The sequence below is a fragment of the Paramormyrops kingsleyae genome, chromosome 8, assembly GCF_048594095.1.
Source record: "Paramormyrops kingsleyae isolate MSU_618 chromosome 8, PKINGS_0.4, whole genome shotgun sequence".
NCBI classification, from domain to species: Eukaryota; Metazoa; Chordata; class Actinopteri; order Osteoglossiformes; family Mormyridae; genus Paramormyrops; species Paramormyrops kingsleyae.
In genome coordinates, this window is record NC_132804.1 from 9,866,214 (window position 1) to 9,880,865 (window position 14,652).

Sequence of the window (14,652 nt, forward strand, 5' to 3'; positions counted from 1 at the left end):
ATTGATTGGCATGCTTCCAGGTCGATCACGATTGGAAAAATGTTTTGAGGGGGATCCCCTTCCCTGATCTGCAAAACATACCCCTCCCCCATTCCAGGGAGTATAATGTACCATTACAATTCAATAGCTTGCCAGAGTATTTTCAGAGTATAGCTCTCAATATACAAAAGACTGGGCACCCCTGGAAAAGGAGTAACTTCTGCCAGTAAGACCATGTGGGCTCTTACAGGAGCTAACACTGAGCGATGTTTGCATAATGTTTTGGACGTACGTCTCCTCCTTGAGGGGAGTATGGGTTGCACAGGCAGGAGCACAGTCACTGATTTGCTTGCCCCCCCCCCCCCTCCCTTTTCTCTCTCTGTCACATGTGAAGGGGTTGGGTGTCGTTTATCTACAGCCTCCCGCTGTGTCTTTGCTGATGGAGGGGCGATCCAGACGGGCGCAGTGGGCTTGTAGGGGCAGCTTGAGCTTTCGGATGAGCTTCCATTGTGGTTGAGAAAAACCACCAGAAAAAAAAAAAATTTGCTTTGGAGGAAAATTAGCTTGAGGCAGAAGAAAATCAAGAACATTAAACGCCGAACAAAACTGAGAAGGACGCCATCTTCTGCACCCTCACAGGCACTGAACAGCAACAGAAAACTTATTTACGAGTATTAATACAAAATACTAAAATGCTAGATGGTATTACTGCTTAATGTGTTTTTCACACAAATAAGGTGTTTTTTGTTCTTTCTGACCTGTGCAGCCTGCTCAGACACCGTTACTGTCATTTTTGTCAATAAAGTTTTTGGCTGGAACGAGCTGGACAGGTGGACTGTTAACGTGTCTTAAACCGTGCAGTTAGTTAAACATTTGAGTGTATCTGCGGACTCCACGGCCCTGTTTTGGCTGCGTTTCCCGCAGGCTCTGGCTGCCAGCGACGGACTCGGAGTTTAAGTGTCTGGTGGGGGTAGCGATGACTGTCGGGCCCTGATTGCAGTCTGGGCAGCCGTCGGCGAGCGCTACGCACTGGGTAAGGCTTCCCCTGCCCTCTTTGGGCCGCGAGACGCGGACCAGCGCCAGGAGAGCAGACGACAGCACGGGTGGTACTGAGGTCCAGTGCGGACGGCTGCGACAGATTCGAGCCCCCCCCTCCCAGCTCTTATTTCAAATGCTAATCCACGCACTCTAACAGCACCTAAGGGGGCCGGTTCAGCTGCCCAGATTGGTAAGAGGCTCTTGGTGGTTTGCTGCCACCCACTTCACGGACAGACCAATGGCGCGGAGGCTAGACATGCTCAGAGGCGGGTCTCTCCTCCCCCATCGCACACAGAAACACACTATGGGCCACTGCAGCGCCTAAGACCACCATCCGCCTCCCACACCATTAACAGATCGATGCGGGGCACGCACAAACCATGCACGCTACAGACCCATTTTCTAAACTATGGTCTGGGGACTAGTCATTGTCCACTTGACACTAAGACTTGTTCCCTTATTCCATACGGGTCACTGTGCAGGGCCAGTTCACCGGGTGGATGGGGATGACAGGTGTGAGAGGAACCAGAAATTACAGGCTGGGAAACTATGTGACGGTCGGAATGTGTTTAATCATGAAGGGAGATCAGGATAGAACAATGTTTTCTTGCACAGAGCATCATGGGAAGGGAAGGGAGGGGAGGAATTACTATCAAGTACAAAGCATGGGCATAGTGGGACTGAGGAATACCCAGTGCTGGCATCCCAGTGGGCACTGGTGCTGTATTGCCAAAGCTTCATGGTTCAGTGGGAGGCTTTAAAAAGAATACAGAGATTCAGATTTAATTTCTGGGGGCGGGTGAGGAGACTCATGTAACAAGAATGAACTCTACACAGCCAATCAACATTGTAGTCTGGTATCATTAATAAGAAAGACCAAGAACTGTACAAGGGGGCGGGGGGGCACTGTCACTGTATTTACTGCAGCCATGAGGTACAGTTGAGATATTTTCACACCGGCACGGGTTATCAACAGGGAAACCAACAGACAAAAAAACATAAATATGTCACATTACCATGCGACGGGCAAAGAGGGACCCCGCCCCTAATGAAAACATTTATGCCCAGACCCCTCCCCCACTCCCCCCCCCCCCCCCCCCGCTGTGTCCTAGACTGTGATGAAAGCCCCCTGATCGCTGTTAGCCGACTCGGGCTCCACGCAACGCCCCCTCCTCCGCGTCACCCGCCTCTTCCGGTGGAACTTGGCGTAGCAGCGGAGGCCTGGAACAGAGAATGGGTGCTTGTCAGAACGCCTACTTCACCATACTTGTGTTCTCACGTACCCGTCTTACGTCATCTTCCATTGCCGAGGACCCGTTCCAATACCGAGAACAGAAGTAGAGAGAATCCCCAGATGTCATTCTTTCTCCGTCTCAAATATCAGGCATTTGTTGGATCCTCATCAAATGAGGCCAATCCCATGATTCATTGCGCCCCGTAATCGTTCTTAGTAGGCAAGTTAGCAAGACCAGTCTTGCCAAGACCACGAGTATAATCTTTGCGTTCTTGGTATTGAGAAACACCCAAAACTTCTGTTTTTGTCACACAATGCTGCGGACACTAAAGAGAAAGTGGTGTGTGACTCACAGCTCTGGATGATGAGCTGTTGAAACCTTTAGCCATAGCTCTATAGAGGGGGTCCCTGCCCCCCCCCCCAGGCGACTCACTCACCGTCCTCGCACATGCAGTCATCATAGCACTTGTTGTTCAGTCCACGGTTGTGAGGCTTGCATTCGTGCTGCCTCAAGTCGCAGCAGGAGCCTGCAGGGGGAGACAGGAAAAGAACTGGTCAAAAGTGATGAACAACGTGGGACTCGCGAGGCAGAGGGTCAGGAGGCGGCTGACCAGGAAGGCAGTCTAAGTGGTGGTCACAGGGCTCGATAGCATCGGGGTCCGCTGTCACATTGCCGCTGCTCAGATTCTTACTGCGCTGCTTATCTGGACCAAGAAGAGAGAGAGGGAGAGAGGGGGAGACAGGAGAAAGTGGAAAAGAAGGGAAAAAAAGAAAGAAGAAAAAAAAAGCCAGGGTAAGACAGGAAGAAGAGAAGGAGACAAGAGAGACGGGGAAGAGAGAGAAAAAGAGCAAGAGAAGAAGAGAAAAACAAAATGAAGGAAAGAAAGAAAGATGGAAAATAAAGGTGAGAGGTAAAGAGAGATGGAGAAAAGGAAGATGGAAGAAAGAAAAAGAATGACAGGGAGAGAAAAGGAGTAAGAATGAATAGACGAGGGAGAGAAAGAACAGAGGGAGGAAGAAGGAAGAGCGAAAAAAGGAAGAGAGAGAGATAAAGAGCAGGATGGGGAAAGTGGAATAAGTGTAAGAAAGACACCCAACAATATGTCTAAATTTAAGAGTGATGTACACAAAATATTGATCAAAAATCAGGACCAGCTGTTTTACATGTACATTGGTGTGGATTTTACTCAGTGGGAGAACCTCAAGTCACTATCCTAAAGCTTCACTTATCCATTAAAAAAGGAGTCACCTTTCTTCTTAGATGATGGCCATGTATCTGCCGGCTTCATGTACTCGTAGTCAGTCCAGTCAAAGAGGGTCATGTCCAGTGTGGGCAGGACCTCCCCCTGGGTCTTTCCCCTGCCCGACTTCTGCAAGGCAAGACAGAGCATCTGATGAGTCACAGCTGACCTCTGACCTCCACATTCAGGAAACGGCATCGCCACGAGTCCGCTTAACAGCGACAAACTCGACATCTGCTCCATGTAAAGAACGTCTCATAGAAAGGTAAGGGTTACCAGGGTGACAGATTCTCCCATAATTCTCAGGGAGGTGATACCTCCTGAACCTGAACGAGGCCCTGTGGGATTCACATCAAAGACAGGGGAAACCCCCCATCCCCCAAGGGAAGGTGTTTATGGACCACAGGAGACAGACTTATTCAAATGAGGGTCAGGCGGGGTGACCCCGTGACCTTTGCACATCAGTCTATCTATACACCCACTGAGACCTGGTGAGGCAGAACTTACAAACGCACGCCTGTTCAAGATGGTCGCCCAACCATGACCTCAATTGGACACAGACCTCCCATACGAGGACAGTAACCCGTGCTGCCCATGTGCCTAAACCACAGGTCACTAAAACCAATGCATAAGGAATAATAGTTTCTCAAATCAGGGTCACTATCACCCAGAACTTAACCCTAGGAAGCGCCATGTAGAGATTTTTGGACTGTGCGAGGATACCAGTGAATGAAGAGATATGAACACACATAGAGAGAGAATATAAAAACTGCAAACTCCCGCAGACGGGGCTGGTTTGGACACACAACCCCAAAGCTGGGTATGGTGGTGCCCTTGAACGTCACTGAGTGCAGATTATCAAAACATCATTACAATTTTATGCAACATTTACCCATTGTTCGACTCATCTTACTGATTTTGTAACACTATACTAAATAACATGAAAGATCGACACTTCGATAAAAACATATGTTCCCCTTGGATGGATTGTGTAGATAGTTTTTTTTTTGGGCTTTAGCATTGATTTACAAAGACATCTGCAGATGTGTGACATAAAACCGTTTCTGGAGTCATGGTATGCACTAAAAAAATCACTATATCACTAAAAAATCGTCCTTCATCACGTAAAATGACACCCTCAGGACCGCCTGTCACAATTAAAAATCAGGTCGGACAGCAAAGCAAAGGCATTTTAGGGGTCAGCATCAACACAGAGAGTCATTCCCGATGCTTAACAAACTTCATTACTCTCCCGAGATTCTGAATACGTCAAGGCGGCATGTAATGCATACGATCTTCTCAATTAGAAGCCGCAGCTAATTCCGAAACCTGTCACACGGCCCATTCTGGAGCCTAATGAGGTCCAGTTGTTACTCTGCAGATGCTGCGGGGTGTCAGGATGGGGGCTGGGGTAGAGAACAGGCCCGTCCTCCCTGCCACTCAAATCCAATGTCGAGGAACAGCCTTGGTGCGAGAGTCTTTCAGCTTCAGTCAGATTCGCATTTGCACCAGCTGTCCAGGGGCATTTGAAACCTGGCAGCCAGATAAATAACCGCGCTTCTTCCATAGTAGCCCCAGAGCCATACATGTGACATATTCTAACTGCTTTATTACATGAAAAAGCTGCGGGGGGGTAGGTCAAGGAATCATTAGGGAGGGGGCAAAGGAAGAGGACTGAGACTCTGGGTTCTATAGGACAGTGACCCCCATATATTATCACAAACGCATCACACATACGAAGACTAAGGGATCCAGGAGAGTGTGTAGGTTCACGTTTAAGAAAAAAAAAGATACAAATAACTATAAAAATGGTGCGTATTTTGGGGTTAGGGACCAGGCTGTGGAGACTGTGCCACTCCTACAAGACTGGGTGACACGTACGTCGACCCCCGGAGGTACCTGCGGCTTGGTGGAGGCCGGTTGCAGGGCCGGGGTCTGTTCGCTAGTCGCCGTGGTTACTGCGGAAGAGTCGGAGCGGATGGGGGCAGTGGTGGGAGGGGCCGTGGTGATGGGCAGAGCAGGAAACGGGCTCTGGGAGTGGTCTTCAAAAACCTCTATGTTCTTAACCACGGTGCCCCCCTCGAGGTAAGGCACCCGGCCTGGGAAGCGAGGGGAGAGAGGAGACAGAAATGGAGAGACAGAGAAAGAATGGAAAGAAGAGAAGGGGGAGGGGCCAACGCTCTGGTGACCTTTAACCCACTGTCTCACCTTTGGCCTGCCGGACCTTGTCCTTGCGGTTGCCGTGCTTCTTGTGTATTGCCTGTTGTCCATGGCGACGACCCTTCCGTGCACTGTCGCCTCCTGGTGGCTGGTTGCCCAGCTCCCGCTGTGGCACGCCGAAGCCCAGGAGGCCGGTCTCTCGCTTGCCCACGGGCCCTCGCCTCTCCCGCGGCCCCCCCTCCTTGCCCAGCCTCCGGTGAGTGGCATCGCGCTGTGGCCACGCCTCCGGGAGCAGCGGGGCTTCACCGCTTTCTAGTGAGGCCAGAACTGCCCCCCGCCTGCTGCCTCGTGGCCCCGGGTCAGCACCATGCACCGTGGCCAATGAGGTGAGGAGGATAGCCCGGTATAAGCACCAGAGCAGAGCTGCCATCTTTAACCGCAGTGCCACCTGCTGGCCAGAGGGGCACATGATTAATTGGGTGACAAATAATAGGCCAGAAGAAGTAACCTTAAAATGAAAGTGTGTCCACTCTGGGCTTTTAAACACAGTCAACTGAGAAGCAAGCAGTGACAGTACTACAGATGATATTTAAAGATTTACGGCTTTACCATTTAGTCCATCAGTAGCAGGTGATTAATACACTGGGTGCACACTTATTAAGCAAGTGTCTATTTTATTTATCTTCTCAAGGCTAATATCTTCAGGCCAGAGGGATCTCCAGGTAAGAATGGAGTGTTTAAAAGCAGAGCATGCTCACTGATTAATCTGAGCACTTTCGGTATGGAGTAAAACAGGAAACCATGCATACACCCTTGTGTAAAATGATTAGGCAAATTGTTATTACAATTAAAATAACCCAAAAAAGAACTCAGACAGCGAAATTTAAGGAAACAATGTAGTCCCTGGCAGAGGCATGAAAAAGAATCAAAACTGCCAAACATGATCACCGTATTGTCCAGTGTTTTGTGGCCAACAGCCAAAGAGGATGGCTGTAGCATGTACGGTGAAGATGTAAAAATAACGGTCTAAGATTAAACGGTCAAATTAAAAGAGAGTCTTCCAGAAACCCTTTAGCATGAAGTTCCGCCATTTTTCAAAACTGTAATCTGAATGTAACCTCCAGAATTACTAGGTGCAGAGTGTTGCTGGGTCACAGAGGCTCAAACGCGACCTCGACTCAAAGAGGCACACAAGCCCGAACGTCAGGAATGGGCACAGGCACATCTAAAACTGATTTTACAGAGATTTTGTCCACAGATGAGTGACTCTTGATGGACTCGACGCAAGGGGAGGAGCGACAGTGTGGGCTGCAGTTACCAGTCATTCACTTGCAGTACTTTTCCAACTTGCAGATGGTGAAAAAATTAACTCCGAGATATATTGCAATTTCTAGAAGACATTCTTTAACACTGGCACAAAAAGAAGTCACCAGGTTTCAAAAAGTGACAGGGGCCATCAAAACACAGGCTGGCCAAGAACAGCTGCAAAGGTGATCTGTAGATGATCCAGCCTCCTTCATTGCCCAAATTTACCCCCGTTAAGAACTACTGGGCCTTATAAAAGTGTGAGATTTACCAAGAAGGCAAGCAGTGCACTTCTCAGAGCAGCGTCTGGGAGGCGGTCCCAGCTGCCTCAGCTAATACAGGACGGAATCACACCAAAAAGCTGACTGGTTCAATGGATAAGAGGCTCATGATGGTCATTGAGAAGACATACAGGACATTTAGCTTGATAAAGTGGGCTGTATAGAAAGGCTGGTATTTTCTTGTTCTTTATATAGATTAACTGTTTTAATTGAATAGCTAACTAAAACTAAAAACTGCGCTTTTATTGAATAACTAAAACTGCTTTTAAATTATTTCTGTTTAAATTAGGGAAATCCACTTACTTTCTGATTGCGGAATAATTCTGCACACTGATGATTGTTTTTCTTTTTTGTTTGTGACAGAGTGATGTAACATTTCTCTCTCAAAACAAATTTACTTTGATCAAAAAGATTAATAATTCTTTTATCAGTCTTGAAAATTATCATCAGGAATACACTTATTTATGTACCAGGTATATACGAAAAGCTCCACTAGCTAGCTAATAGTTCACCTAAATAATATTATTTTCCACAGGAGCCCAAAGATTCACAAATTATTGCTATAAGCATAAATATAGAGCTGGTGAAAATTCCAGACTAGCCAGTGTGGGAGGCAACTGCAGCCTACACTGGATCACACATACTAGAACTCTCCGATGTTCAACATTCTAAAAGTCCATTCTAAGAGTATTTCAGGAGTGTATACACAACTACTGACTCAAGAATGCTTTTTCATAAAGTAGTCAGACAAAATAAAAAGTATACATATACTACAAGCAGTATACTATACTATCACTGCAGTATACTCCAGTGTACTATATACAACACTAACAGTAAATAAATATCGATAAATGTATGTGAGGAGCAGTGACCACATGGGGTATTCAGTCACACCTCCTCCCTCCCTCTGTGGGCTCCGTACTCCTATTGGGGAGACCCACTCTCCTGAGTTCTGAGGCGTGCCCAGTGCAATGAGTCAGGCCAGACACAGGGCTGGCTTGTGGTCGCTGTTATCGACTCAGAAACCCCCGACTGCAAGAGCTGAAAGAAACCGTGTCTGAACTCCAGTCTGCTCAGCCCTCATGGAGAGGGGGGGACATTTACTGGGCTTTGATAGTCGTTCAGCTAAAGTGCACTTAGCACAGCTTCTATGCCATCACTCACACCCAGAAATCTGGCCTGGTACTGTCCCCTAACGGGGCATTTGCAGAAAGCGGGTGATGAAACATGCAACTCCATCACCACTGGGACCATCAGTGGCCATAAAAGCCCAGCTTGTATAAGTTTTAGGCACATGGGTAGGGTGCCCACCAGGGGATTGTGGGAGATGCAGTTTTTATTAGCGCTCCCCAGCTAATGTGCATACATTAATTCGGCAGTAGATCTCAGGCGAGCATTCGCTTGCTGTGATTGGCCAGTCACCCTGGTCTGTTCCTAGGCCCTGGGGGGGAGGCAGGAAATCGATAGAAAAATCACAGAGCGCTGAGGCGCCACAGCCCAGTGGCAGTCAGCTCAATGGACGGACCCGCCGCATGCGTGGGCACGCGTGCCGCAGCCGGCGTTCATTTCAGGATGCCTGCGGATGATGCCAGTTCGCCCTGGCTTTGTACAAATCACAGCAATCAACCCACGGCTCGGTGACATCATACACTCCGTGTCCTATGGATGTCCAAGGCCCACTCAAGATCACCTCACAGCTGATCACAGAAAAGATCAAAACAACTAGCTGTTAAGAAAGAAGTTATTTAAAAACACAATGGGACATGACAGACAGACAGACAGACAGACAGACAGACAGACAGACAGACAGACAGACAGACAGACAGACAGACAGACAGACAGACAGACAGACAGACAGACAGATAGATAGATAGATAGATAGATAGATAGATAGATAGATACTTTCATGTAATAGGTTGGTCAGCTGTTCAAGGGGGAATCAATCGATTTTACTAGGGTAGTAAGAATCACATAGCTGTAGATAACCACAATAACTGTGGATGGAACGTCAGGACTGGGACGATGGGACTGGGATGATTGCACTGGGACCATGGGAATATCCAAGTGCCACATAACCACCCATCGCCCCCCCCCCCCCCCCCCCCTCAACAGGTGGTAACCATAGGTGAGAAATGAGGGCAGATCCTGTGTCACAGAGTGAAACGGCCTGACACCCTGGATCACTCTCTAACATGACTGGGGGCAGACAAATGAGGTGATGACATAACCCCCCCCCCTCCCCCCCCCCAAAAAAAGCTGGGACCTCAGCCCAGATGAGAATGAGAGAAGGAAGGCACAGCGGGGGGCACCGGGAATGAGGCACGGCACCCGACAAGCCGCTTTTCTGGGTTAGATCCAGCAGAAATGGCAGCTCCATCAAAAAATGAGCAAAACAGGCGCTGAGCAATTCTGCGACAAAACATGTCACTCCGGGAAAGATGCAGAATGTAAGAATCTTCCATGAAAGAAAGGCTTGCTGAAGACTGGAAAAGGCGGTACTGTGCTTTCTGACGGAGAGGCCCTCAGGAGCCTTTGTAAAGACTGCAGGTGGATCTTCTGGGGGGGGGGCAGGATTTTAATGTCAGACAGATGACAGGGAGACAAAAAAATATGTGTTTTATCTTGTTTTTCGCTGCTCGGAGTTGATCTGGGCACACAGCATGTGGTTCCTCATGTCATCGGATTTGTGGCGTGGGAGTTGGGTGGGGGGGCTGTAGGAGATAATGGAATTTTTCACGTGAATGAGTGGGATGAGACGAGTTGAAGGTTTGGTGGTGGGTGGGGGGCATTCTGACAAGCAGCAGGAGACAGGGTCCATAGAGAGCTGCACTAGTAGGAACATGTTGGAGAAGTGAATAGCCAGCCGTCGCCGAGGGGACGGGGGGACGGGGGGGGGGATGGTTGGGAGGGGCAGCTGTGGTGGAGGAGGCGGGGCCTCACGGGAACTGGGCAGCAGAGAGGGCGTTAATGACTTTGCCACCCCACCCACTGAGCTAGGAGCTCCCAGGGACCATCTGGCCCCACGATTGCTAATAGCAACCGGCACGTTAGCTCCGGGTGTGATGTGTGGGTCATCCGCCAGTTTCCGAGGGACAGGGGGGACAGCGGAGAAATAGGAATACCCTTTGAAAACACAAATCAAAGCACCCCAGACTCCACGTCTTGTCGGCACAGAAAACCCAAATGGCAACGCAACTTGTCTGAAAACATCACTGATGGAGTGAGTAATTCCCCGCTTCCACCTAACGATCTGTCCAATTAGTGCTTCACAGACAGACTGGAGAATGCGTGTGTGTGTGCTCCCCCATGCCTGTGGGGCTGTAGCTCAGACCCATGAGGAACAAAAGGCCCAGCCGGCCACATTTCGACCGGCCCCGGGTCCCTCCGCCACCTCGAGCAGGCAGGAGCCGCCGCGGAGAGCAGCAGAGGGCGATTTCACACTCGACGGGCCAGGCGCTGGGGGGGCGGCCTGCACCACTAATCCGACAAACCCGGCTGTGCTATTCATCACGGACCGCGGCGAGTAGAGGGCAGAGCCTGAATGCGCCGCAGTGCCCCAACGCAGCCCCCTGCTCTTCTGGTGATGAAGCTCTCCAAGGTGCACAAAACGCAACTGCTGATGAATAGGAGAGAGGGCTGAGTCCTTAAACGACAGATTCATAAATGGGCTAATTTAAATATCGCAATAGCGCCCAAGAGTGACATTAATGTAAAAGTACCACTTATATATCATTTGTATTATCTAATATCTGTATTAATATCTTTATTATTTATATTCATTTTCCAGTTTCAGATTGTTATAGCCATTCACACTACAAAGGCTACACTTTTTACAGGAAATCCATCCATCTCGCATGGGAGGTCAGTCAGGCTGATTAATATTTTCCATTTCATCCCATCCAGGGTGTGTCCTGTATTTGTGGGGAAAGGCTGCATCCTAACCATGATCTGCCATAGGAAAAGTGACCACTGATGACGGATTGATGGATGTTCTCTGGCTGAAGGAATGACTCAGACCTGGGTATCTTTCACCCAGTTAATGTTCGATTACAAGCTGGAGTTTGACATAACAGACCCCCATTCTGACCAGCACTGCCAAAGCCCCCGTTTTGAGCCGCACTGCCAGGAAAGCGTACTGCCAAAACACACTGGTCAGCATCTTCCACGCTGTCGGCCCTCTGCTGGACACAAAGACGCTCAATTTAAACAGTCAGAGAGAGTTCTCTGAAGGATCCCTGGTCAGTAATAATCACTGCAGACCCCACAGAGCTCTGGCCAGATCTGCACAGATGTGTCTTGTTGCCCTTTTACTTTTTGACAGGTCTGGTCATAGTCTCTCTTTTACTGAGTACTAAGTGCCTGCAGTGAGATTAACAGCCCGGAGGGGACAATTAAATTTGCAGCACGGTGAGCAGAACAAATAGAAACGTAGCTTACATTACAGGGGAGATACAGATGCTTAATGTGACCGCAACGGAAATATAAATCTCACTGTACTAAGCATAAATCAAATTTATAGGTGTTAAATTGCAGGTGCACTTCTAAAACATATTCCATATAATCACACCCTTGATTATACGTCGTTCTTTGTACAAATTGCCGTAGTTGAAAAAACAGATGTGTGACTGAGCTGCTGTCTATAACGAAGTGTACCTGATCATCTTCGGCTCCGCCGATCAGAGGCGTGCATGTGTCAAAATATGGAAATGTCAGTCGGCTAGACACGTCGGCGGTCATGCGAAAATGTTTGAAAAACCATGGATCCTTCATAAAAGATCCTTGTCAAAGTAGTCATGGAGGATCAAGGAGTAGCTAGTGAAGTGCCGACTTAGGAGGGGGAAAAAAATCACCGTTTCGGAAAAGACGCGCTCGTCACTGGGAGTTTCACGTAAACTTGAAAGACACTCGATGTATTTTCTCGTTTGCTGCTTTACTTGCCGAAACCAGGCGTTTGTTACATCTTTGAAGGACCTGGCCGGACTCCACATGCAGTTATTAAGTGCTTTTAAAGAATGCGCAGACTTCAATACCCGCAACTCTTCCTACAGAAGACAAACGTCAAACGCAAAGCCAGATGCATGATATACCGACGCCCCCCTACCCCCCCCCCCCCACACACACACACACACACACACACACAGGGCAGTCCCACACGCCTGCTGCGATGCTGGAGCATCGATCAGGCCGATGGATCCACTGACGCGGCAGCATCCTCTCTGCAGCTGGGATCTGTCCACACAGGGCGTTCATTTCCTGCGCGACTCCCCATAATGCGATATTTCACCCGCAATTTCAATGCACCGATTTATGTATAATTAATTCATGGATGCGATATTTTTTATGTAAGACTTGTCCGCAACTACGGAATATTTATCAGAAAAAAAAATGTCTCTTAACTTCCGACGCGAATTAACTCTTGTTAGGAAACATACATCCTTCCTCAACATTTCCACATGCAGGGGGGGTCCTGTCAACTGCTGGCTGTGTGACGGCTTCTACTAATGTCGCTTCTCCTAATTGGTTTTACTTTCAATTAACACATCATTGGTAATCATGATGGCGCGATAGCTGTTACATGAAAGCGCTTAATTGCACGATCTTTAGATCCTCCTACGCGCGCGCACAGACAAGGCGAGCACGCACACGTAACCTGCACGAAAACCTTTTCAATATTCGTGAATTATTTCTTATGATGTGCGGATAAATTAAGTATATGCTAAGCATATAATCAGACGTGTATTTTACCATAAGGTATGCAATTATCCATTCAAATGCATAATTAAAAAAAAACGAATAGGCTAATTAATAAAATCACAAAAAGGAACAAAGATTGAAAATGGCATTACGGGTAAATGTAGGCTAATTGTTGCAATAAAAGTCTTTGCCTTAAGATTGTGTAACTAAACATTACATTACTAAGAAAGAAAATTGGAGTTTCTTAATATGCATTATAGCTTTTCAATAGTATGTGGTCTTTTAGACCGATTATGACTTGCATTTCACCAATAAAATAAGCTATTACAATATTGGCAGTTCTGCGGGTCTACATTGGTTAGCTGTCCTGGGAAGCGGTACGAAAGCCATAGTACTATCAAACTACAACTGGTTTTTAAAGCGTTATTTTTAGCGGCGTCTGAAGTATTCGTCTAGCATCCTTACCGTCACTGAACGAATTTTAATGTCGTATACCCCAGTAGCATCATTTGCATCTGTAATGACGGGTTAGTAAATTAATATTTCACTGGACAGACAAAAATAAAATTCTTACTATCATTCAGGTATAGCCTACATAATTTGCCATCTTACTAACCAGGTTGAATGATTAACAAATATTCGAAATCTGGGGCTTTAAGTCCAATAGTCTGTTTTTACAAATATATGTATGGTAGCGATATATTATTAAAAAAAAAAAAAGTATGGTATTACAGTTCGAAATATTTTATATCAAAATCATTTCTTCCACAAACAAAGTCATCAGCGAACGCCTTGCAGGCATAAGCTGCATCCAGCTGAACCACATTATTACAGAAATAAATTACTTTTTATTGAACTGTCACTTTCCATTCGCTCTAGAGGACAGTAGCTGGTCGTATTTTCGGAGTGTTACGTATTTTTAATGAGTAAAGTTCGTGATCGGAGGCAGCATGACTGCATGGTGATTACTTAGCAAACGGAGATAAACATTGTGTTCATATTAACTTTTACGAATAAATTAATTATCGTAACCCAAATGACCATAACGGCAGAATCGCTGCTGGTGACTGAACAGGAATCTTATCGACGCGACGACAGTGATCACGGCTATTGTAAAAACGGGACGGTCGGAGCACAATGATAGGTAGTAAAAAAAGACTAGTTATTCTTACCAGACGACTTCCACCCGCTGTGGCCGGCGTTAACAGTCAAACCGGACAGGTCCTGGTTGTTATTTCTCAGTAGCGGAGTTAGAGAAACCCAGTCGGGCGGTTGAGGGTTTTAGGTACGCTTGCTCTGAGCTGGACGAGAGACGTGTAGTTGCGCCGGCTGAGAGACGGTTTATTATAAGGAGTGGGCGCGCCTGGCGGTGGCGCGCCCTCGCAGGGGGACTGATGTCAGCGTGGATCCCCGCGGAGCTGGAGGAGGGGTGTAGGGGGGGATGGAGTACCTGAGGTAAGTGGGAAAGGATCGGCACGTTGAACAAAAGACCCCGGCTCAGCGCACGCTTTGACAGGGGTTTGGGGGGTGTTTAATGAGAACCGAATTCTGGGAGACCCGCCGGGTACAGGGACAGCGCCCAATGGACTGAGCTGTACGCACATATTTCAATACGCAGACCGGACGCTCGGTTGGCAATCATGGCCTTAGCACAAACACGAAATGTCTCCAAAAGTTAATTATGCCAAACACGTAATAAGTAGGCCTACACCAAAGCTTT

General features: G+C 47.7%; 1 protein-coding gene across 2 annotated transcripts; it reads right to left on the minus strand.

The window, feature by feature from the left end:
• Nucleotides 1-2,122: 2,122 nt before the first annotated feature.
• On the minus strand, nucleotides 2,123-14,264 carry LOC140592255 (draxin-A-like). 2 transcript variants are annotated; one of them, XM_072715143.1, is made up of 7 exons: nucleotides 14,105-14,264; nucleotides 5,701-6,100; nucleotides 5,392-5,591; nucleotides 3,501-3,621; nucleotides 2,863-2,955; nucleotides 2,689-2,778; nucleotides 2,123-2,238 (listed from the first exon to the last, which is right to left on the minus strand). In XM_072715143.1, the coding sequence occupies exons 2-7, from the start codon at nucleotides 6,080-6,082 to the stop codon at nucleotides 2,126-2,128; spliced, it is 999 nt and encodes a 332-aa protein (XP_072571244.1). In that variant the 5' UTR covers nucleotides 6,083-6,100; nucleotides 14,105-14,264; the 3' UTR covers nucleotides 2,123-2,125. The 2 variants fall into 2 exon arrangements, with proteins under 2 accessions (XP_072571244.1, XP_072571243.1); XM_072715142.1 differs by having other exon boundaries at nucleotides 5,701-6,103.
• Between the last annotated feature and the right edge of the window lie 388 nt (nucleotides 14,265-14,652).

What these genes read in the sequence shown, in the direction of transcription:
- LOC140592255 (XM_072715143.1), bottom strand. Translation starts at nt 6,082, where the DNA reads ATGGCAGCTCTGCTCTGGTGCTTATACCGGGCTATCCTCCTCACCTCA. An exon ending in CAAGGTCCGGCAGGCCAAAG is followed by an intron (nt 5,592 to 5,700) that starts GTGAGACAGTGG and finishes CTCGCTTCCCAG; the next exon opens with GCCGGGTGCCTTACCTCGAG. An exon ending in TGACTGCATGTGCGAGGACG is followed by an intron (nt 2,239 to 2,688) that starts GTGAGTGAGTCG and finishes TCTCTGTTCCAG; the next exon opens with GCCTCCGCTGCTACGCCAAG.